The sequence below is a fragment of the Thunnus albacares genome, chromosome 6, assembly GCF_914725855.1.
Source record: "Thunnus albacares chromosome 6, fThuAlb1.1, whole genome shotgun sequence".
Taxonomy (NCBI): domain Eukaryota; kingdom Metazoa; phylum Chordata; class Actinopteri; order Scombriformes; family Scombridae; genus Thunnus; species Thunnus albacares.
Window position 1 is genome coordinate 12492419 of NC_058111.1, and position 24641 is coordinate 12517059.

A 24641-nucleotide genomic window follows, 5' to 3' on the forward strand; every position below is an offset into this window, starting at 1 on the left:
ATTTTTCAGGCGGCTTAGAAAGATTTAGGGGATCAGTTTGAGGTTTATATTTTTGCTCCTCTACACATTATCCTCTTCCACTTCTCTTCAAACCCTCCGCTCCTCCAAACCCTCAGTCATCAGTCCACACAGCCTCTCATCCTCATGGAAACACAAGCCAGGCTGAAAAAGTACAACAATGCAGAGTTGACAAGGAGTGATAGCAGAAGGCTGACACTGTGAGAGGATTAGGAAGATGATAATATGGGCAGGGAATCTATTCTCTTTAAATAGAACTCTCTCTAGCAAAGTTTGCAACATATTACATTGACAGATGGGCATTTATTGCTCTTGTGAAAATTAATGTCGTCATGTCAAATCACTTGCATAGGGATGGCTTTAGGGTGCTGTTTGAGTCTCCACTCTGGCAAAGCCTCTGTTTGTCCTTTGCTAATAAAGAGATACCCATTGTTTTCATTACTCCAATCTCTTGCTGTATGATCATCAACATAGCACTTGGTGTTTGTGAGTCATATCATCCTTTGGTTAAAACCATCTCCCTGACAGGAGAGAGGAGCCCCTTGACGTCTGTGGCTATTTGATATTGTAGAGAGCAGAATTGGAGCTGTGCTGGCTGAAGAGCTGCTATGACGCCAATAACACAGGTCCATGAGATATGGCCTGCACAAGTGAGCAGAGCTGGAAAAGCTGAAGAGCAGAGGCCAAAGGTGTTTCTCTTGTGCTGGATTCATTATGCTGAACTCATCGATGGCAAGTCCTAGAACTCTGTCTTCTAGCACTCAAAAACAACATGAGTAATATACTACTTTAAAGTCATTGCTCCTAATTGCTGTTTATTTACAAAATATGATTGCTAAATGTTACAGCCTTTCATAATTGCTACAAGCAATTATCCCTGCATATTGTCAATCACTGGCGATGGAAGATTAAGGAGCAAACTGTGGTGTTTTCCTTTTTAGATGATATCTTTTAGATGAATGTTCAAAATTTAAATTTTTATTTGTATTCATACAATGGCGGATGTATCTGCCAGCGTTCGTAGAAATAAAACTTGCATGATTTGTAGTATTCTTACAATCCCCATTGTTCGCTCTGTGCTAAATTCCATTAAAAATGCTCATCACATTAAATGAAGTAGATGCATTTCCCAATTAGTCTTATCTTGCAAGTCTGACACTTGGAAAAAGAAAATCTTACTGTGCACATTTGTGTGCGTGTGTGTGTCCATACGCTCCTCTGCTTGTGTGAGATCCTGCAAATGTTAGACGTACTTTAGGTTAAGAAGTTGGATTTATGGTTGATGATGGATTAGCTTTAAGTTCAGGTTTAAGGGTTGAGTTGAGGTATGTACAGCACTGCTGATGCTTAAAGCTGCTTATCAGTGGTTTTGCATGTTTTAGCCTGTTAAGTACAAATTATGTATATGTTACATTACAGCCAAAATGTACCAGTTTTCCAGAGCATGACATACGTTGTGGGTGCTTTCCTAGCTCCCAGGAAGCTATCAGTATCAGTTCATGCCAGTACTTCAAAGACTACTTCAGACAGTAATCCATCACACTGTACATTTATTTGCTTTTATGATTTTTTATTACAGATTACATTGTCACTGTGTGGTGAACACAGATGCAGTAAGAGACAATTTTGACAACTGTAGTTTATTCAAGGGTGCTCAGACATCTCATATAATAGAGTTGGAGTCTAAAAACCATTGCATCTGTGACTAATCTTTTCAGAAAATCGAATTTAGGAGACAAGATTTTCAGAAAGTCCTCCAAATTCAGTTATAAAAAAATATAGGTGACTTTATGTTGTCTTTTATATTGATCATTCTCAAGCATGTTTCAAGTCTTTGCAAATTGATTTTCATGCTGTGAAATTAATAGAAACCAGTGGCTTATGTGTGAGAGAAAATCTATGATATAAAGGTCAGCAATAATGTAAAGTATACACAATTTGCGGTAAATGGGCTATAACATGTAAAACCATGAGATGATATGGAATAAATGAAGTCAGCAGAGCATCCTTGTGATGATAAATGTTTGGGTTTGGGGTTTGCATATTGACGCACTTGTTTCTTTTTCAGGAGTTATGTGAGTTGCATACCTTTGTGCTTGACTGCATGGATCATTTGCTTAAAACTGTGCAAAAAACACGGCATAACACAGAGAAAACCTTAGTCGAGCCTCCTCCAATAATCCCCTAACATGTACCAGCAATTACAGCACGTCAAAGCATGGTATATTCAATGGACATCTCGTCCTTTCCATCTCAGAGCTGTTCTGACAGATCATCCCTTGTGCCTTCTCTATGGCTGACTGCTTTTGAGAAAAAGAGAGATCGTGAGAGCGAGACAGAGATATATACAGAAAAGCCAAGACAGAGTTAGAGTGATATGTATGCTTGCATGACTACATTAATGTACATATGTACCCAGACACCCACTCACATACACATGTAGTTGTTGTATAAGCCTTAGAAAAGACGTACACGCACGCAAGCAGAATCCCAAACACCATTCTGACTGTTCAAACAATGATATGAAGACTATGTTGTCTCACCTGCAGTTGAATTCACACCACAAATGTTATACATGTCTAGACATATTTGTGGATTGTACGGACATGACCATAACTTGTCACAGCAATGATCAACCTGTGCAAAGGCATCGCCCACCGACGAAGAGATCAGCAGAGACTGCCAGACAAAGTGTGAAACAAAAGGCCATCATAAAATCTACGTGTCCACTACATTAACATGGTAATTAGGCACAGCCAGCCACAATGTGAAGTCAACCTGAGAGGTGTTGCAAGTATGTGTCAGCTAAGACACTTTGCTTCTACTGTATGTGCTTGTGAATGGTGAGCCTGTCACAGTAAGTGCTGTGCCTGATGCATCAGCCAGGCTCCCTAGAATGTGTTATTTTAGGTGCAAAAAAATTCAAATTCACCAGAGAAGTTCTGCGCCGTGCCTGCCAACGCTGACGCATCTCTGGCTTACTATTGTGGACTCAGACATGCTGGTATACTGAGCACTTTTGGCAGACTGGTGAAATCTGTACTTTGAAGTCATTTGTCTTGAATTAAGTGATTTTCTGTCCGGCACTGTGCAGAAGTAAGACAGCTAATTCGCATACAAAAACCTTGGGCAGAGCAGGGATAGAGCATGCTTGGAGCACAAAATTCTCAGATGCCAATCACTCTGACTTCAGCTCTCCATTTAACCCTGAATATAAATGGAAAATGAATGTGTGCTGTGGGACATCATCTCCTAAAATGATCTGTTGATGATAACAATATATTAACAATTGTAATAGCTTTTACCAGCATGCCCATTACTTTGACATAATACAGAGACAGACATGTTTACTCATACATTAAACTCTAAGGAGCATTTTCTGGAATGCACATCGTGACTCACGCTAGTTCTCCCCAAAAAATCTAAACCAAACACTTCTCGTAAATGATGCGGCTGTGCACTTCTTGTAGAGCCTAATCAGTTATGAGAAGCTGTCAGCAAGCAGGTTTAGACAATAGGCCTTCCCTCATAGCTGTTACAGCTATAAGCACTCATCACCATGGTGTGTTTCATCTCCACTGTTGGAACAGCAATAATCGATCTGATGGCAGCAAGAAAAACATGTTGTTTTTCTCTGCCCCTGAGGCACACAGCAGAAACGCATACACTCAAAACAGATGGTTTTCATGATACAGACTAAATACAATTATTATAACACAAGCAGTGAGCAGTGGTGACCCCCACTGAGTATTTGTATAAGTGTTAATGTGTGTGTGTGAAGTTTTTTAAAAGGTTTGAGGATCTCTTACACTACTTGGTCTAAAGTGAGTTACATTAAATACTAAAAGAACAGCTCTAACCCATGACAAAGTGATGTGCAAAATAAAATCTAATGCAGTGGTTTCTAAAGTGGGGTCTAGGGACCTCCAGAGGTCCCTGAAGGGGCTCTAGGGGCCCCAGCAAAATGCAGAATTTCACTGTTATTTTACTCCCTAGATAATAGCACAATGGGAGCATGTATTACTGTAATTTATTCTCATTAAAGGTTTTACTCTCTCTATGTTGTCATCCATCCAGTGGAGACACTTATGCAGCTATATAGCTAATTAAAGCCCAGAAATAAAAGCTATTGTTCCTTGGGATGAAAGATTAGAAAATTGAGGTCTAATGTGAATCTATCTGGGGGATCTTGATATTAAAAGTTTGGGAAGCTCTACCCTTTTATATGAGGTGCTAAAGGTGTTGAGTGTTCATATAGTGTGTGGCCAGCGGTGAATAACCTTGTGAACTGCGGTTTGATCCATCACATCTAGATGTTCTGACACACAGAAAATATTAATGCTTCAGCAGAGTGCAATGCTCGGAGAGATAGCCCTGTGACCCGGGTACAACTCATAAACTGCAGTGCGGCATCAGCTGTATTAATATCACATAGTCGTCCCCATGTTTCCTTACACAGATGAATATTTGATTCCCAGAAACCTTCAGTGCGTGTGGTGCAAATTAAAGATGCGCTTCAAATGGCGCATCGTCTGTAATAACACATCTACAGAGCAACGTGGTGCATTATGAATGTGTCATATTTAAACGTCCGTTTCATAACCGTAAAAAAGTACCAGCATTAGGTGCATACATATTATGAGAAGGAAGCCTTTGCCTGATAGGACATATCGGGCTGAAGGCTACTAAAAATAGGCAAAAATGCATTATCCCGTCATTAATTTGTGTGCTAAAGTTGAGACTTACTCACCCCTTTTGAACATTTTGTAGGCCTAGGTGTATTTCGTCTTCTGTCCTCTGAGAATCATCTATTCTTATATTCCAGACTTAAACTTGTGCGCTTTAGTTTTGAAGTTGATCCGGAGCTTTCGTGGATCGTCGTGTGAATGTCAGTTGTCACTCCTCTGGATTTTCTTGCGATCCACAGTATTGAGTTGCGCTGCAGACTGCCGTGATTTTGATAAACATTGACAACAAACAATATTCTCCTTCTCCACAAAGTCTGGCAGACCTCAGTCGGACCTGGGAAATTACGCGGCAATCATTGCAAAACAGACGCACTAAAATCATCCCCTCTGTCCGAAACAATGATAACTCCAGTGTGTGGTGAGCACAAACACGCAGTAGTCCGATGCAACCTTTGATAGCCAACTCCTTTTTAGACGCAAATGAACGTAGAGGCTGCAAATCAGTTCAGGGGGAAAGTCGACGGAGAGCACAGGCGGTCTCCAAAAAACCACAGATGTTTAAATTCAAGTGGCCAATCTTAAATTCTTCTCCCGGTGCTTCAGAGCCGTTCAAATCGCATCATATTCGTTAAAATCTCTAATTAACATAAGTTATTTGGATTCACATTCCGCCTCTGATGTCGGATTATAAACGCAGACTCCTCAAATCCTCCTTAATAATGTAGACTTTGATGCCTTCCTTAAAATCCTCTCTTTTCAGCTCTCCTCTCCACTCGTAATTGTGACATTTCTGTGATCTTGTCTGTGAAGATCTGTCTCTGCTTTCCACCTATGGATCAGAGCACGCTGGTGCGCTCAAGGAGGGAGAAAGTATGTTGTACTGCCTCAGCCCCTCCACCGGGCAGCATCCTGCTCCATCCCTCTCACTGCCTCTGTCCCTGTCTGCGCCAGGCACAGGCAAGCTGCTCCCTGACACCAGAGGTCTTCATAATCAATATGATATGACACAGGACTAAACTTACACATCACAAGAATCTATTAACAAGAAGATAAAACGTCAGGAGAAATCTGTGATGATTCTCGTTCTGCAGTGGGAGAATGTTTTTTTTAATATAAAAGCTACCAATCTGCTGATCAAATAGCCCACACCCAAATATATAGGTTACCTTATAGATAATGGACTAATTGATAAACTGACTGACTCTCTCTCTCTCTCACTCTCTCTCTCTCTCTCTCTCTCTCTCTCTCTCTCTCTCTCTCTCTCTCTCTCTCCCACACACACACACACACACACACACACACACACACACACATCTGGTCATGGTCACTTTTGGGGACATTACATAGACTTACATTCATTTCCTGGAGACCATAACTTGCCTAACCCTCCCCTAACCTTAACCACTGACCCAAATATCAGCTTTTTTCCCAACTAGGGACACAGCTTTTGTCCCTAATTGGACAAGCTGTCCCCAATTAACTGGTCTTAAGTCTGAAACTTGTCTCCAAAAGTAGCCTATTACAGACCATAATAATAATACATATTATTATATAATTTGTCCAATATTTAATTGATTCGCAAATTAGGCAATAGGCCTACTTATTAAACAAAATTATTTTAATTTGATATTTTATATAATTTTTATTTTATCATTTTTATTTTAAACTTAATTAAAGTACTTCGTGAATTTTGCTATTTGTATACATTTCATTTTAATTGATTATTTTTTGTTTTATCATATTTAATTTTATTTATTTATTGTTTTTTAAGATTTTATTTAAAGTGTAAGTATAAAGCACTTTGAAACTGCTTCAGCATATAAAATGGGGTGTATAATATTTTATTTTATTTCACGTTTTATTAAAAATTGATTTCATGTTTTATTTGGTATTACTTTATTTTTTTTTACATTAGTTTTTATTGCTATTTCTATTGCTCTTCTTATTTTTATAGTGTATGTAAACAAACAAAACTTTGAAACTGTCTCAGTGTATACATTGGGCTATACAATATTTTATTTTATGATATTCTATTTGATTTCATTTAATTATTGCCACTGCGGACAGCTCACCTATTGTAACCCACGTCCACCTGTCCACTGCTAATCTGTCCTCATGGTCCCGTTAAGCGACATCAGTCACATCGGCGCTCGACTTTCTCCACTGATCTCTGCGTTCGATTGGCTTTGCCTTCCTTGTTCCTCGTGCATTTCATGTTTGGGAGAAAAGAAAACATGGCAGCGCCCTCGAGTGAAGTTGTACTTGCTCCTGCCAAAAAGCCAACAGGTAAATATTAACGTCGAATGAAATATTTAACAAAGAAGCCTCTCGAGTTGTGTGAATTCTTATTTCACGTCTGTGACGCTTTTACGGACAGATACAGACACCAGGGTTGTTTTAAACACAGCACAACAGTCAGGCGGTGATGTAACGTTAAGCTAATGTGATGTAACGTTACGTTGATGCCATATGTGCATGTCGTTTAATAAATAATAGATTGTGTACATCATAAGCAACTTACATGATACGGTGTTTGTGAGCTTAATGCAGACAACGTTCATTTTTCGGCCTTTTCGCGACGAGTCACCCGAGTTCATGAGTCTGACAAACATGACAGTTATTGGTGTGTGCATGTGTTTATGACAGATAGCATGTTTCAGTTTGATCAATGAGATGCCTGTTCAGCTCTGTTGAACATCTCAGGTAATGCAATAATGTTTTACATAGGCTAACTGAATTGCAGTGGATTCATGTAAACATGTTTATGTTAATACTATGATTATTTGAAAGGTAAACTTTGAGCAATATTATTTCATTGGACCTAGAGATCCTCGCAATGCCCCTACCACCTTTGGCTTATTGACGAATAGTAATGGAATTTCACTTTTGTGAGCTTATTACACAACCTGACTCAAGGAAAGTGAATATATTGAGGATTACGGCCTGAAATTGTGTCTACTATTTTCTATTAAGTTGGAAGACACGATGCACAAATAATGACAGATGGAGCAAGACCAGCAATTTTGAAATACTTGTCTTAATTTAATTTATGATTCAAACACACGATTTAGGCTACTTGGATTATGCTGCAAAAATGAATAACTTCCAGTTTAAACAGCTTTTATGGAGGAAAAGTAAAATACACTGGCAAAGATTTGTACAAGTAATTCAGTGACTACGTGAATTGTGACTATTGCAGTTCTTGACTGTTAAACAAGCTTAACAGTTGCATTTTTTTTAGGAATAAATAATCTTACAAATTGAATATAATATTATTTTAAAAGTCTAAGTTATTTATTGAACTCTACACCAAGCCAGTCAGGGCAATATAAGTGGTGCAAAGTAAACTATTGCACATTCTTTCAGCAAACAGCGGGGTTGTAAGCTTATTAAAAAGTTAATTTAAAGTTCCCCTCCAGTCAAAAATGCATTTTGCATATTGTTACTTCACTTGGATGTTTGAGCTTCACTGTGCAGATTGATGTATGTGCAGAGTCTGAAATTAGGAAGTTGTTTTTACATTAATTTGCTGAAGAAAGTTTCTGTGTGCTCAGTGAAAATCTGAATATAAGCGGTGGCCCTATGAGCGTGATTTGAGACATCACTTGTGATATCACAACTAGTTTGAAGGCTAATCGTGGTCCAGTATGCAGCTTACACGAGTGTGTGAGTGAAACTTGAAACCTTCAGTGCACGTACACTGAGAATGGACTTTTCAGTGAAGTAGGAGTCGTCTTTTGTCCAGCAGTTAAACTTTTGAAATGAACAATATTTGTTTTCATTGTTTCTGGAATTTTCAGTGAGGGAGAAGGAATAGGTTGAATGTTAAGGTTTTTAATGAGGTAATTATATTGTTTGAGGAGTAAAAGCATATAAGACACATTATTATTCCAAGCAGAGTATTATATATACAGTGCTGCTTGAAAGTTTATGAACTCTAGAAATAATCAGTATTTCTTTAAAAAAAACAAACAAAAAAAACTTATTAAATGTGAATCTATACCCATATTCATAATACTGACTCAAACAAAAGAAAATTATATATTGCCATTGTTTATTCAGCAAAAGTGGTTGATTTAACTTGATTTAACAAAAACTCAGATTTCATGGGTACAAAAATATATGAACCCCTTCAGGTAATAGGGTATTGCACTCCCTTTCGCAGCAATAACCACAACCAAATGGTTTCTGTAGCAACTAATCATGGGGGGATTTTTTCCCTCTCCTCCTTGCAGAACGCAGCCGGTCGAGTGAGTTTGGATGGGCGTCTGGCATAAACCGCCTGCTTCAGACCCTGCCATAGCATTTCAATTGGATTCAGATCCGGATTTTGACTTGGCCAATCCAGAACACAAATCCTCTTCTTCCTTTGCCATTCCTTGAATGTTTTGCTGGAATGCCTTTGATCATTATCATGTTGTATGATCCATTTTCAGCCAAGCTTGAACTTCACAACTAACAGCTTGAGGTTATGTTCCAGGATTTTACGATATTCCTCCAAATTCATGATTCTCTGGACTATGTGGAGTTGTCCAGGTCCCGAGGACATAAAGCAGGGCCAGATCTTAATGTTCCAACCACCATGCTTCACTGTTGGGAGAAGGTTGTTTTGGTGGTATGCAGTGTTGACTTTTCGCCAAACATTGCAGTTTTGGTTGTGACTAGTTCAATTTTGGACTCATCTGTCCACAGAATGGACTTCCAGAAAGCTTCAGGTTTCTCCAGGTGCTCTCTGGCAAAGTTGAGACAGGCAGCAGTTCTTTTTTGAGAGCAGAGGCCTCCTCCTAACAACCCTCCCATATAAGCCATGCTGACTGAGTTGTCTTCTTATTGTGGAAGCATGCACATGTGTCCCAGATACAACAAGAGAGGTCTTCAAATCCCTAGATGTTATGTTTGGATTGGCTTCTACCTGAATCATCACTTTTCTTGCAGCTCTTGCAGATATTTTAGAAAGTCATCCACTTCTAGGCAGAATTGCAGTCATTTCAGTGCTCTCCGTTTGTAGATAATCTGTCTCATGGTGCACCGATAGAGCACAATTTTTTTTTTTTTAGATGAATTTATAGCTTTCCCCCAGACAGATGTTCTGTCACTACCCTCTTCCTGAGATCCTCTGAGATTTATTTTCCTTTCGGCATGATTGTCCTGTATGGGCTCACTTTGCCAAGACTAAACTGACCTGATTTGATCTCCGTTTCAAATCAGTGCTGCCCAATTTCTTCCCTAAAGATCTCTCATTTCATCGGTCCATTTCATTGGTTAATTTACCTTACCTTTACCTGCTTGTTTTAAGCAATGCAGCTCAGGGTTCACAAACTTTTGCACCTACAAAAGTTTACACATTTTTTTTTTACTTATTCTTTTGACTACACTATTAGTTTCCTAAAAAAAAGAATATGGAATTGATGTCATTTCATATAAAAAATACTGGTTCTGAATTGATAAAGAAATAATGGTAAAACAATAGAAAATTCCAATATGCTCAAGAGGTTCACATACTTTACCTGAAAAGGTGAATGTTGTACTGAAAATACAATTTATGGCCAGTAACCAAGGGAGGTAAATTGCTGGTGGAGTCCCCATTTAAAGGTAGATACATTGTGGTTGTCACTGAAATTTTGCCTTTACTTGAAAACAAATGGTGCTACATTGAGCTTAAACTCTGCCAGTGAGATCTCTGTCACTTTTTCTCCTATTTCAGCTGCCATTTCAAGCTACCCAGTAGCTTGTAGAAACTTATTTGAGAGGATGCTACAAAGACAGATCTTTGGTGCTCCCAGAAGTCCCCCACTTCTCATACATCATAACACGTGGTCTACCACTGCAGATGTGGGAGACACATTTGAAGAGGATGTAGAGCGAATTTTCTGAATTGTCCTCTCTCCCCTCCACACTCCAAGGGCCAGTCTGATCTGCAAAACATGTGAAGCTTGTTTTAAAGCATACGTTCAGCTTGATTTGGTGCAGAGTGACTTGTGATTCAGACTGCTCCCATCAGCACTCCTGGGAGTTGGCTGAATACAGCTGAATAACCCCGCTGATAACGTATTCACAATTTTATCTGACTGTGACCTTTTGCATAATCGTTTCACATGTGTGACCAGCTTGTCTGAAGAATATAGACTTAGTTTGTTGGATCTTGTGTTTATACCTCAATCTGTGTTCACTGCATTGCTAACAGTTTTGTAATTTAACTTTCTCTTTAGTCCGAGGACCACGGCGGGTAGCCAATCAAATTCCAGATGAGATCCTGCAAGACCCAGAATTAAAGGAGGCGATCAAAGCCCTGCCTGCAAATTACAACTTTGAGATCCCCAAGACAGTTTGGCGAGTGAGACAGGCAAAGGCTACGAGAGGTGAGCTCAAATGTTTTTACAGCTCATGATTCATTTGGCACATGAATAGGAACCTCATATTTAGGCTTTTAACAGAGACAGTCACTCATATAATTAGAATTTGAACTAATTAAATGACAGATTTCAAATGACAGAATAAACTGTATGGAAAGGACAAAATAGAGTCTGGGTGGCACTCCATTAGGAAAATCGGTTGTTCAACAAAACCACATGGATATCATGTGAACTCTGAAGTCCACACACAGATGCACAGAAATCTATAGTGCTTGTGGTGGAGGTACAACTTACTTTTGAAGAAAGTTATATTAAGTGTACTTGAACAGGGACTGGACTACAGTATTTTACACACTATGCTATACCACTCTCCTGAGTACAAAGTACGCTTTTTGGACAGGGGGACATATTCTTTTTGTGATTTTCTGTCAATTTAAAACTGTCATGATGTTGGATGTCTTATGTTAAACATGGTCAAAGTACGTATGAAAAAAGGGTTCCCTGCAAGTCAAAAGTCAGGCTTCAGTCTGCTTTGAACGCTTCGTTTGCAATGTTACCTCTGCTTCCTCCTTGTGATGACATCAGATTGTTCGCTCATGCCCACAAATGGCCGTCCGTTCTGTAGTCTTCGTTGCTTAAGTTGTTCCATGGGTTGTTTGCATTGTCCACTCGCATATTTCAGATTTGATTTGGGTTCGAACATGTACGGATGTATTTGAGAAGTTTCCATTTTAGGTAAATAAGGAGAAAAGGAAGTGAAATCCTACCACTACTCTTTGTTTGTAGCCTCCTGAGCTGCAGGAAGTCTGCCAAGATGCAGCTTCCAGGAGCTGGCCAATCAGAAGAGAGCAGGCTCATTGAAAGGGGGACTTTAAAGAGATGAGAGCTAAAACAACCTGTTTCAGACAGAGGCTGAACTGAGGGGCTGCATTAAGGGCTAGTATAAGATAAATAAGAAGTTTTTTTTAACTGTAAATCATGCAAAGATATTCCAGTAGAGCCCCAGAACATAAATATAGACCTGGAAATATGCATGATATGTCCCCTTTAAATGATCTTCATCCATAAACCCAGAGACACTGTGATACCATGCCCTTGGTTAGCTTGTATGAGAAAACATATTTATTATATGTCCTGAATTTTCCCCCAAAGTTGCAACTAATATAAGCTAAAGCTTTATAAAGCAACTCTGCATTGAAGCATCTTCCTTTAATTTTTTACTAAGACCTCATTAACAACTGATTATCAGTTCGCAGTGAATATATGATCACTCAGGCTACAAAGTATTAAGAATCATGTACTCAAAAACAATGTCTGTTAGTATTCATTCAAGATGCTGTGCATCTGTGCTTTGACCTACTTTGACGACTTTATTGTACAAAAAAAACCTGTGCAAACCACGCAGGTTTATTCAGCACTGTGACATATCAAAAAACAGACCCAGTTTACAAAAGGTTTGCTGTCTAAAATTCAGGTCATCCTACAATGACTGTAACATTTAGAACTCTGTGTGCAAAAAATAACTAGCAGCAACAACCGTAAATAAAGCAGTAAGATTAAATTTATTTGTGCCTCTGTAGTGACGTGATTCAGAAATAACAAATATATATTGTGTTTTCCTTGTCGCGTACTCAAGATGCTCTCCACAAGCACTTCATGTCTAGTGTGTTTTGAGCCGGTTAACACTCAATTTATGAGGTGGATGTATTAGCCTTCTTTGATCTTCGGGGGGGGGGAGACAATTCCCTCAGGAATCGTGCTTATGTGTCATAGACAGAGATGGAAGGCTACACTCACACTACAGCTGTGAGAGTGGCCAAACTAATAATTTCTCCCCATTGATGCAAAACAGATGTCTGTGTAAAAACAAATGCAAGAAATTAGATGATTTTTTTTTTTCTGTTTTTATTTGACCCATATTGAAAGCAGAACTCATAATCAGCAAACACAAGAGGGGGAAAAAAAAAATCAATTTATCAAAACACAATTAAGCAGCAATTTTGGCTGTCTCTCTGACAGACTGTTCAGACGTCATATCTTTTGTTGTGATATCTTTTGTTCATCTGTGTTATTTCAGGATGGAGGTTATTAAAACTGATAAAGGATATGTGTTACTTTAAAAAAAAAAACGTAGAGTCAAACAGAATAATCAGATCTGAGCAAAAGCGTTGAATAGAGTAGCAAAAGCCTGCAGTGTGTGCAGAGTAAGAGGCTTCACCGACGTCAATATGTAGTGGTATATGGCAACAGGCAAAGCATAAGGTTGTTTCAGAATAGCCTTTCTTAACATTAGTTAATATTACATTGTTTGACTATCCTGTTAGCAAGGCTGAGTGTGTATGGTAGTATTTCATGCCTGTATCAGTAGTGTTACTTCCATTTTGCACCTGGTTAACAGAGATCAGCAAAAGTCTGACTGTTTGGAAGAGATTGCAATAACATACAATACATTTTCTAAATATGTAATATGTATTTTCTTACATACTTTAACATTTGTCTACAGAATTTCTAGTAGCTTGAGATGAAATTTCACCCTTAATAAGCAAGGGATGGCTGCCTCCAGTGTAAAAACACTGTAAATGACTTACCAGGAGTAGCATGAATTAAAAAAAACCTGTTAATTAAAATGCATACAATTATGTATTTATGCATGGCTTCACACACAGAACAGATGCTCACAAGCGTCTTTATAAAGTGACTAGGGTTCAAAAACATATCACTTAAAAGCTGTCTGGATGACAAAAACTGTTCCTTAAAGGCCCTGCACACCCACACAGGTGTTTGCACTTCATTTGGCTGATTAGACTTTTGCTCATGTTGGCAGAGGGAAGAGCTCACTAAACTACATGAACCGCTAAAAATGATAAAGATGAACTTTTAACCTCAAACAGGTACAACAAAACTAATTGGGGGGGGTAAGAGAAATGTCAATCATAGTCTCAGCATGCCCACACAGTCCTCAGAGGAGGTCTAATCAAGCATGTAAAGTGAAAACACCTGTGTGCATGCACCATAGGAAAAATGCTGCTAATGTATCCCTGCAACTTATTTCAAGTCAGTATTTATTGTTAATCCATTTAACAATAAATCAATTAATCCATTAATCCATTTAAATTGAATAGGTCTTTTTTTCAAATTATGGCAACTTCTTCTGTAATACGTAGTCATTGCTGCGGTGTATTTTCCTGCACCAGTCACAGATTACCTATTTTTTCTATTGGTTGCACACTTTTTTTGTCTGTTTAACTATGTTGACCATCAGGCTTCTTTCAACAATGGTGTTTTTACACATCACAGCAGAAAAGCACAGCTGTGAATAATGTTAAAGAGGCTGAATTTCATTTGGCTTCTTCAGTGTCAGGGTCCTGGTATTGTGCATGCTGGCTCACTGTTACACTGTCACGACTTCCTGGGACACTTGAACAGTGCCATTGTTAATGTTTGTAACACCTCCGCTTCTCCTTCTATAACATGTGCACTGCTTAGACTTAGTCTGTAGAGTTCCTCTGCACCTCTTCTAACTTCTCATTACATGACCTTGTAATAAACACGCATCCCTGAATCAGTATTCATGTATCGTCTTGTTTGTCTTTTCATATAGCCAACCCATTTCAAATAACTGAAATGCTGTTGTACTGTACCCTACCCATTTAGAAAAATCTAAATGATACTTACTGTGCGTCAGAGATTTTTGTTTCTTCTATTTACAAAGTACAAGTGAGCAAAGACCACTTTTGGTTTATCTCTTCAGGTGTTAATTATTCTGTGTCCGTGTGATGCTCTCATTTACATGAAATTAACAATTAAGTAAATTAGTTACAAATGTTTTTTTTTTGTCTTTTGGTGTAATAAAATTATACAAAAATGAGTTCTGTGTGTCTTTTAACACTTCAAAACTTATCAACCGTGCTAATTTTACATGTCAATTGTCAGTTTTTATTTTGAAAGAAACTGACAACTAAAACATTGTTAATGTTTATTTAGACTCTTCCGTATATTTGGAGTTCCTCATGAAACAGCTCATGGTTTAATGCTTCAATGGTGTGCTTCAGTCTAAGAAAAATCACAAATGTAAATGTAAAAATGTCTAATCTTTCAGTTGCTCCTGCCTTGGGTGTAAATATTCAGATAACATGCCAAAAGGAAATCTTTTTTTTTTTTTTTTTTTTTTTAGATGTCCCTATTGGGAGCATGTGGTTTACCACAGCCTGATGCCTTCGCTTTTTTGTTGTGTAACATTTTTTTTTTTATCAGAGCTCACCCTCTTTCTCTGAACTGAGAGCATCACTCACCTTATCACCTCCGTCTCTCTCTGTTCCTCTTTGTGTCCATCTGTTTCTTTGTCATCCTTTGAACTCCTCTTGAATCTCAGACACTGTGCCTTTGAAATAGAGGACTGAGGAACATACAGTAGAATTTTTGGCTGCCCATCATTTGTATCTGAGTTTATAAATAGTCACGAGCAGTGCATCGTTGTTTTGCCTCATTTTCTCATTTTAATCTAATTGAATGTTTTGATATACTGTGATGTGGATCTCAAATGTTTTCAAGAGCAACTCAGTTTTTCAGAGTTTTGGTAACTGCTGTTGGCTGTCTGCTGTCTTGTGTGCATTGCACATGTAGTGCAGATAAAGACAAGTGAACGAAAATTTAATTAGGTGACAAGAACGAGCTGCCGTTAGTCAAGTGTTTTGTTTACAGAGGAAGAAACCGTTCGAGTAACATGCCTGTGAGCCAATCAGTAAACTGTAATGCAGACCAACAAATGAGCCAGAAGTGGGTTCACAAGGCTAGCCAGTGACAGTTGAGATGGAAGTAGTGTATTTATCCACGTTTCGGTGAACATATGGCTTATGTTAACTTACAACATTATGTACCTTTGGTAGATACCAGTGTTTTTTTTGCACTTTTTTTGCATTGAGTCTCCCATCAGTCTGTTCCGGTCTATTCGCAGAGTTAGAAGTCATATCATCAAAACGACTGTTTAGCTTTCCAGGTGATGGCAAATGCAGAACATACAGGCAGGTTTGCTTTTTCTAGACTTGCTTAAATAATCCTAAATTTGTTTTTTAAAGAATTGTGACCCAGATTTATCAGTTAAGCTTTAATTGAAACTAGCATTTGTGTTTCCACGTAAAGATTGTGGTGTTTAGTTTAAAATAAAAGCTTTTACAGCCATATGTAGAGTTATGGCCACTAGTTTGGATTTGAAATCATGTACAGTCTGAGCTGTTTTTGAGCTCAGGTCACATTCATTCCTACCATTTTAATCTAGCCTACAACAGTTGTTCAACTTTGCATTCGACTACAGTATCTCACTCGGAAAAACACAAAAAAAATGAGACAAGACATGGAGATAAAGAACAGTACGGCCTTGAGTGTCTCAAGGATCCTTGAATCCATGAAAGTGCTTCCTTGCGGGGATTGTGAAATGGTTGGGGAGTTGTTCTGTTTTCCAAGGTCTTCTCACAACTAATCTACAGACAATCAAAAGATTAGTGCAGTTGACAATTTCTCGTTAGATATTTCCTTGGCCTGCAAGAAAATAAGCGCCATGTTGAGCTTTCAGTTCCTCCTTTTAGTTGCTCCAAAGTTTTTCTATGATACTTTCATGCTCCATAGGGCATAAAAGTAGAAAAATCGAAAAAAAAAAAAGAATAGCTGCAAATTGTACCAATGTTAACTACACAATCTTCAGACCACAAATTTAAAAAAGAAAATCATAACAAGTTCGGTTTGACAGTAAATTCTAGTCTACCATTGATGGTGACCTAGAAGTACTTTTAAGTTTTTTTTCTCTTTGTGTACCTCACAATAATAGAGCTGCTGTTTTCATTCATCCCCAAAATACAAAAATGAGTCCTCTATAAGCAGTCCAAGATGGCCTTTTCTCCTCTGTCTGAACAGCGTGTTCCTTTTATAGAAAACATGACAGTAGTGAGAGCGCTGGCTGCCAGTGTAAAGTTCAAGCAGATCATAGTCAGTAGTATCTACAGACTGGACATGTATGTGTTAGCTGAATTCAGCCTCATTAAAAGACATACATACATACATACATTAACATACACAGTGGGTGCATGTATCATGTCTATATTCATAGTCTGTATATCATTTGCTTGTGATATGTGAACACATACTGTACAAACTTTTCCAAATATAGAGACAATTCCAAAATATTGAATATTAAGTCATGATAATGAGTTGAGTTTAAAAAAAAAAAGGTTCAGTTATCTCAGAATTAATTGGTTAATTTATATATTTAATATATATTTAATTGATCTGCTTTGATGTAAATGAGGTTGGACTTAAAATTACAAATGTGCACCGCACTGAATAGTCTCCTAAAGTTGAATCCACACCTCTAAAACAGTTTCAGACATGCATCACACGCACACATACTACTCCTACTTTTGTTATCACAGTGCAGTTGACAATTCGCCACGTCTAGCCCTAAATGTTGTGCATTCACACCAGAAATGTATTTGACTACAGCCTGAAATCTGTCTATAGGCTTATTTTAGTTTTCCTAACCATAACCCTGTTGTAAATTCTGAGAAATCCCCTGGCTTTGCCTGTTCTGTCTGCTGTCCACTGATAAATTGGTCTTTCCAGCACTTTCTTAGTTTACCTCTTGTTTTTGATTGTTAACATAATCCCACATGTAGCTTTTTGTTACCTGTACAGCCATTAGCAATACAATAATAGGCTCATATAACAGCATGATTAGATTGATGATTGATAGTTCACGTAAACCGAAATTAAACTTTTTGGCACTGCAAATTTTAAAAAGCCGAAGCAATTAAATGAACTCTTTTTATCTCTCTTTATGTCCATGTGGTTTAGGTGCTCTGTTTTTTGGAGGGCATGCGTGCACTTCCAAAGGTAGCTTCTAATGCTTACGTGCAAACGTGCATTCAAACAGCCGGTCCTACTTCCAGCATCTGACTCACCTTTCGCCACGGGCAGTAGATGGAGAAAGCTCTTTGCCTCTGTCAGCTGTGGCAGAGGTGTGCTCTGAAACCTTTCTCTGTTAATAAACTTGCCCTTTTCTAGGTAATGACCTGTCTCTCACTGTCTGCAGGGGAGCTCGGTGATCCCTTAACCTTTCATCAGTAAGAGGTGCTTTCGCTCCTCCTCTTCGTACCGCTCCATCTATCACTCAATCTCATGACCATCCTGCCTCAACCTTCTTGGCCTTTTGTCTGTCCCAGCTTTTATTGCTTAATGCTGTCGGGCACTGCAGTCTTGAAATTGTTTCAGGCGTAGTCATGTAGAAACGTTGGTGTGCCGAATTCGATGTCTCTGAATTTTAAGTGTCCACTGAGACATTGATGGATTTATTGAAGTAAGGTGTGACAGAGTTGGACTGGGAGAAAATGTCATGGTTGATTGAAACAAAGGCACAAAGCCAGGTTCTATCTCTGTGTGTCTGACTTTGTGGCAGGGACTTCACAACACCTTGTAAACGGATCATCTCAAATCTACATGAAGCATAAGTAAATTACTGCCTCACAAAGGCTGTAGTCTGAAACATCAAACAGCAAAAACAATGAACAATATAATCCCCACATTTCACACAATTCCAAACCAACAAAAACATACTGACACTCATTCTAGTCAATCAAAAACAAATCAAAAAATCCTGTCTTAAGTCTGCCATGAAACAGAATTTTGAGTTTTTGTGAAACATGAGTCAACTATTTTCATAACCTGTTAATTTTTTAGTTTTCTATACCAAAAATATGTTTGTTTGCATTGGAAACAAGTGATTCATTTAACATCTTGATATCTCAAAGGATTTGAAAGGAATCTGTAAAAGGTATCATTTGTTTCCAATGCAGATAAACATGTTTTCCTGATTAAAATGACTAATTATCTTGGTACAAGTGATGTTCATATTATGTCTAATTTTATTTTTTGATTAAGCTTTAAATATTGACACTTGTTGCTAGAAAGCTAAATTTATTTATTGTTATATATATTATTACCCTACTTTTTTCTCTTGAAAAACATATTTGTTCATTGGAATCAGTTATGAATTGATGTGTCAGTCGATTAGTCGATCAACAGGAAATAATAAACCAACTGTGTTGTTCGATAATTGATTGGTCATTTAAGTCAATTGATTTTGGACTGTTTGTCATATTAACCAAGCATTGGGCACTGTGAAATTGTGATGAACATTTTTCTATTATTATTATTATTATTTTATCAATCAGTCAACAATTGAGGAATTGGTTTACTGAAAGAATAATCAAGTGATTAATTCATAATGAAATAATCATCTGTTTCAACCCTAATTGGTATGACATTTTTCACTCTATGCATTTTTAAATTCCAAAATGAGGAAAAATGTTCAATAGGCTAATTGTTTTGTATTATTTTTTATTTTTAAAGGTTGTGCCTTTTTACAGCACCATATTTGTTTTCCTTCCTAATCTCTCTGTCACCCCTGTCATTCCCTTCTCATCCACTTCATACTCTGATGCCTGCTCTATTATTCCTTTAGGGCTTATACTTGACATCATCAATATCTTAGTAGTCTCTGATACCAAGATGTCATCATGTTTATTTGATGACGAGTTGACGGGATTAATGTATACTAAATCACAGATTCTTGATCTACCAAATAAAATAAGGTCTTTAATGCAAAAACCACAAGACTTATATCTTAAGAAATCCCTAAAGGACATTTGGATTTTCATCTAACTATGAATTCTAAGAAAACATGATGATATTATCTTGAGAGGACGTCTTAAAAGCTGCAGTTCAGTTTGTTTGAGAATACAAAGCTAAAAAAAAGTAGTGAAGTAATATTTTGGCTGCAATTGAACAAATGTAAAACTTAATTATATTTATTTATAGAAATGTGAAATTAAAGCAAGCAAAGTCACATTAAATGATCTGCTAAGGAAAGGAAAACAACAGATGGAATGATGTACATCAAAAGGTTATTTATAAAGAAATACAAGACATCACAATCTGGTTTACCTGATCAAGAAGAAGCTACGGGCTCAGCAGATACTCAGACCACAATAGGACAAGGTTGGAGATGGTTTTCACAGGAATAATGTATCCCTGGAATCCCACATGTGGATGCAATATGCACATTTGTTTATGTATTAAAAAGGTAATTTTAGTGCCTCATTATACATTTTAGCACTGATATGTTTAGTCAGGTAATCAATTAGTTGATCAACAGAAAAGTAGTTGTCAACAGTTTTGATGATAAATTAGGCTAATCGTTGAAGTCATTTATCATTGAAAAATGCCAAACATTTACCAGCCTTTCAAATGCAAGACTTTCATGTTTTGCTCTAATTAATATCAAACACTTAATATATTTGAGTTTTTCTGGTTTGTTTAAACAAAACAAGAAGTTTAAACATGTCGCCTTAGGCTGTGGGTTGGGATCACTATTTTTCAAAATTTTTTAGCCTAAAGGATTAATCATAAAAATAATCGTCAGATTAATCAATAAGAAAAGTAAGCATTAATTGCTGCCTTATACCTTTTTATTTATAGAGCAGTTCAAAGCAGTTCAGTATGGTTTAAATATCAAATTGATGGAATAAAGATTCAAAGGACAAAACTTAGTTTTAAAGAAGAATTTAAACTGCTGCTATTTTAAGGTTCAGGCCACATAGCCACAACTCTGCTCCCCCTTTGGTGGTCTTTTGGTCTTTTTTAAGACCATGGGACATTATGATTCGTGCATATGCATGTCTAAGGCAGTTCTAAATTTGTTTGCAGAGTAAGAACAAATTCAGGTAGGAACATATTGATGAATCCCGGATTTGTGCTTAAAACATTTGTACACATGGTTTAAGCACAGATTTGTGTGTCCGTACTGTTTGTGAATGAGACCCACTGAGGTTTACATACAAATCAGGTTAGTTAAAATTCATTTTTCCCCCACTACAACCTACCATTTAATATACCTGAGTAAAGTGGCACCTGCTTTTGACAGGTGGAGAATCTTTCATGCAACACTGACCTCTGCATTTACATTAGTAAATCCAGCAGAATGTGCAACCACACATGATTGTGTGATCTTTCCTTAAATTAATATGCATAACAGAAAGAGCGGCACTTCACTGACTGCAGGCAGGGTGCAGTGGAGATGACAGGCAAACTGTGCTTCCAGGTCCTTCTGCCTGTTTGATAAAAAAAAAAAAAAAATGGCTATCTCTTAATGCAGATTCTGAAACGAGGCACAAACTACTTAGTAAATCTCACCCTAAACAAGGTTTTTCCATCAGTTCATCTCAGTCGGTGTCACATATCAATAGATCAGTAGGTCTCATGTTGTCAACATGCAACACCATCAGCAGAATCAATGCTTGTTAATTGGCTGCTTGATTAAAATTTCTAGTAGCTCCCTCAGTTTGCCCATATTTAATTCTAGCTTTGAGACATGAACTTGCATGAGGCAAGGGGAGTTTTTGTTTGTTTCAGTGGCAGAGAGAGAGAGAGTAAAAGTTTGACTCATAGAGCCAGTGGCAGGAATGGAGAGTGACAGGAAAAAGAGACAGTTTAATGGCTCTGTACAAGCCATGAGCTGTAGAGATAGACCTGTAGTGATTGGTTTCCACTATATTTCCAACAGCCCGTCACCCGCTAAAATAAACCAACAGCACTTCTGTGGCAGGGGGGAAATTGACCTGAAACGTCACCATTTGCTGTCGTTGAAGCACTCTGGAATATGTATAGCTTTGCAGCCTTGGACTTATTAAAGAACATGTTGCCGTCACTCAAAAACAAGTGTGTAACTTTTCTGTTTGCATTTTCTACTCCTTTCAGTGGCTCTGCAGCTTCCAGAGGGCCTGCAGATGTTTGCCTGTGTCATCGCTGACATCATTGAGAGGTAAGATGCAACTGAGAAAGAGAGAGAGTTTGTATTTTGATGGCTTAAGGTATTTGAGAGTCTGTGAGTGAGTAGCAGGCGTAGAAGTCAAGCCAGCAGCGGACGAACTTTAACTGCCGTGGCCACTTGGTACTCATTAGGAGAGCAAGAGCTTTATCGTAATTCCCCGCCTCCGATTCAATCAGGGGTTCAGCAGAAAATGAGACACAATTATGCTGTTTTAGGACAGAGCAGATTTCACAGCTTCTCTTGCTCACAGTTGGAGGAGGGAAGAGATATTATTCTTGTTAATTACATCTTGTTTCAGTCTGCATATGCCCTATTGCACACCAGCACTCCATCACACAGACACCACAAAGTTTTTTTGTTTTTTTTCTTCCTGCAGTGAGAAGTGCTTCAGCATTAATGTGGTCTAGACCTAATAGTTTGTCTTTTATGCTACACTGTGGTTTGGTCTACACTGTGCTAAATGAAAAAAATGTACTTTAGTGTTTAGTAAATAGAAACACACATTCTGAAAAAACACTTAGGGCCGCTATGAGGTAAAATAAAAAATCTGCTCTATTTTCCACCATTTTTCTCCCTGGCTGTTGTCTCAGTATTCTTAATTCACCTTAAGTTGGTTTCTGTTTCTCTGGAGTACCATCTGCTAAGTGTTTTCTCAAAGAAAATTGATGCCGTCATTAAACACCCAAAGTGGATTCCTCTCATAGGTGTTTAGTCAATACTAACCCGCTTATGAGATGGACAAGATGAAGAATAGAGTGGCGGGAGCTGCCATAAACTTTTCAGCGTGGGCAGATATTTGATTTCGCACAGGAACTTTGCAACACATCAGTTTGACTGTATTAGTGTGATTGACATTACAGTACTTCCCACAGATTGAAAATTGACTTGTGGTGCTTGGTGGAGCGACGTGTGACAAGCATGTTCAGTAATAAGCTAGTCAAACAAAGGTTACAGAGTTCTTTGTAGGAAAATAGAAAAAATTAAAAAGCACTCAAAGTCATCTTATTAGGGACATTTTTAGAGCTTTTATCCACATATTTTGGCCTTCATTAGTGGATAGAGTTTGTTCAGACAGCTGATGTCTGTTTGTGATGTTCCTTCAGCCTCTTGTTGAGGGTTCTTGCTGTTTCACTGATGTAGTGCTCCCCAGAGCTGTCATATGTGATGTCATGATGATGTCATACACCACTCCAGTCTTCGTCTCAGGAGAGTTTTGTCTTTAGAGTACCAGCAGAAACGTTATGGTATTGAATGGTTTGTGGTAAATGCTGATTCCTTGAGACTTGAACACTCTGGTTAGATGTTCTGACAGTTCAACCATGTAAGAGATTCCCACTGTAGCTGCGTTTCAACCGCAGGAACTTTCCCCAAGGACTAAGAACCTTTTGAGGAACTCAGTATCTCTACCTGTGTTTCCACTGGAGGGACCAAGGTCTAGAGAGATTGTTTTACCCACTAAAAAATCCCTGCTCTAGGGGTAGTACTTTCCAAAAGTACATGAACTTCAGGGGGAGGATTTGCAGGGATGATCATCACTGATTTGTCAAACACACACAGCGCGGCTGCTTCAACTTGTGTACCTCTTCATTCACAAAACAAGGAAGTGCTTCAGTATTGATTCCTGATGAGTTTTAAAAAAGATGAGAGAAAAAGAGAGAGCACGACCGAGCTGAGAGCGTGAGCGAGAGAGAGACAGCCTGACGGTGGTCAAGCGAGGAAAGGGAGTGGCAGTAGCAAGAACCTGTGAATGAGAAATAAAACGTTTTTTTTTTTCTGATTGTTTCATTGCGGTTACGTTCTAAAGCAGAAATGAATAGCCATCAAACACTCAACAGACGATTAACTGTGGAAACAGTTATTAGTTTTTTTTCCTCCTCTGCCTTTCTCCTTTTCGTTCATTCATTGAATCCAACTAATACAGCAGTAAATACCAAGACAGAAGTACAAATCTGTGTTGCTTTGAATTCTTATTTTATCTACCAGGTCTTAATCTACCTGGGCGGGCCGCCCAAGTAGAGTCTTTGCATGGCAAACAATGGGTTACTATGTCAAGACATGTATTTTTAAAAGATAAAACTTTGGTGACGGGCAGGGGCTTGTATTGCTCCCTTGCCTCAACTGTTTTATCTGTCTTCTCTTTTTACTCCACCATTTTGTTCATCATTTACTCCAGCTGTGTCACACCTCTATCGCTTTATCTCTGTCACTCTCTTTACACTCATTTCTTCATCTTAACTACTTTTTATCACAAGAAAGATGTTAGTGAAGATTTGATGATAGGGTCTGGTCTTATCAGTCCTGCTGCTATCAGAGTGAGAGCCACCACTATGTGCTCCATTGCTTTCAAACCACACACCCATGCAGTCCACATTTATATGTTTAAATTTGCCATGTCCATCATGGAGGCTGCTAAATCAGTCCCATCTCTTCTAATGAGAACAATTAGTGGACACCAATTGCTTTTCTCACTGCCTTCAAACCTTGTCCTATATCGCCCATGTCTCTGTATTTTTCACCATCCGCATGATTTCTCCCCCAGACTGCGGCAGAGACGATGGTTCTCACGGTTTCCCTTTATTAGCTCCTGCTATATAGATTCCCTTAAGCCATATTGCTTCAGTCTGTGCTTCCTTACTATGTAAAAACATTCTTTGCAATCCCAGTCTTTTCAGACTAACAGATGGGTTCTTTGAATCCTGGATGAAC

At 38.2% G+C, this 24641-nt stretch overlaps 2 protein-coding genes across 2 annotated transcripts in view; one reads left to right on the forward strand and one right to left on the reverse strand.

Moving 5' to 3' along the window:
• Positions 1–5613, reverse strand: part of rtn4rl1b (reticulon 4 receptor-like 1b) — a 165310-nt gene extending 159697 nt beyond the window's left edge. Inside the window, exon 1 of the mRNA XM_044354897.1 lies at positions 4769–5613. Within this exon, the coding sequence (XP_044210832.1) occupies positions 4769–4781 (13 nt within the window). The 5' untranslated portion in view covers positions 4782–5613. The remainder of the gene's footprint in view (positions 1–4768) is intronic.
• A 1271-nt stretch (positions 5614–6884) lies between these two features.
• dph1 (diphthamide biosynthesis 1) overlaps positions 6885–24641 on the forward strand; it is a 61412-nt gene continuing 43655 nt past the window's right edge. The window contains exons 1-3 of the mRNA XM_044354195.1: positions 6885–6992; positions 10916–11065; positions 21863–21926. Coding sequence (XP_044210130.1) covers positions 6920–6992; positions 10916–11065; positions 21863–21926 — 287 coding nt within the window. The 5' untranslated portion in view covers positions 6885–6919. The remainder of the gene's footprint in view (positions 6993–10915; positions 11066–21862; positions 21927–24641) is intronic.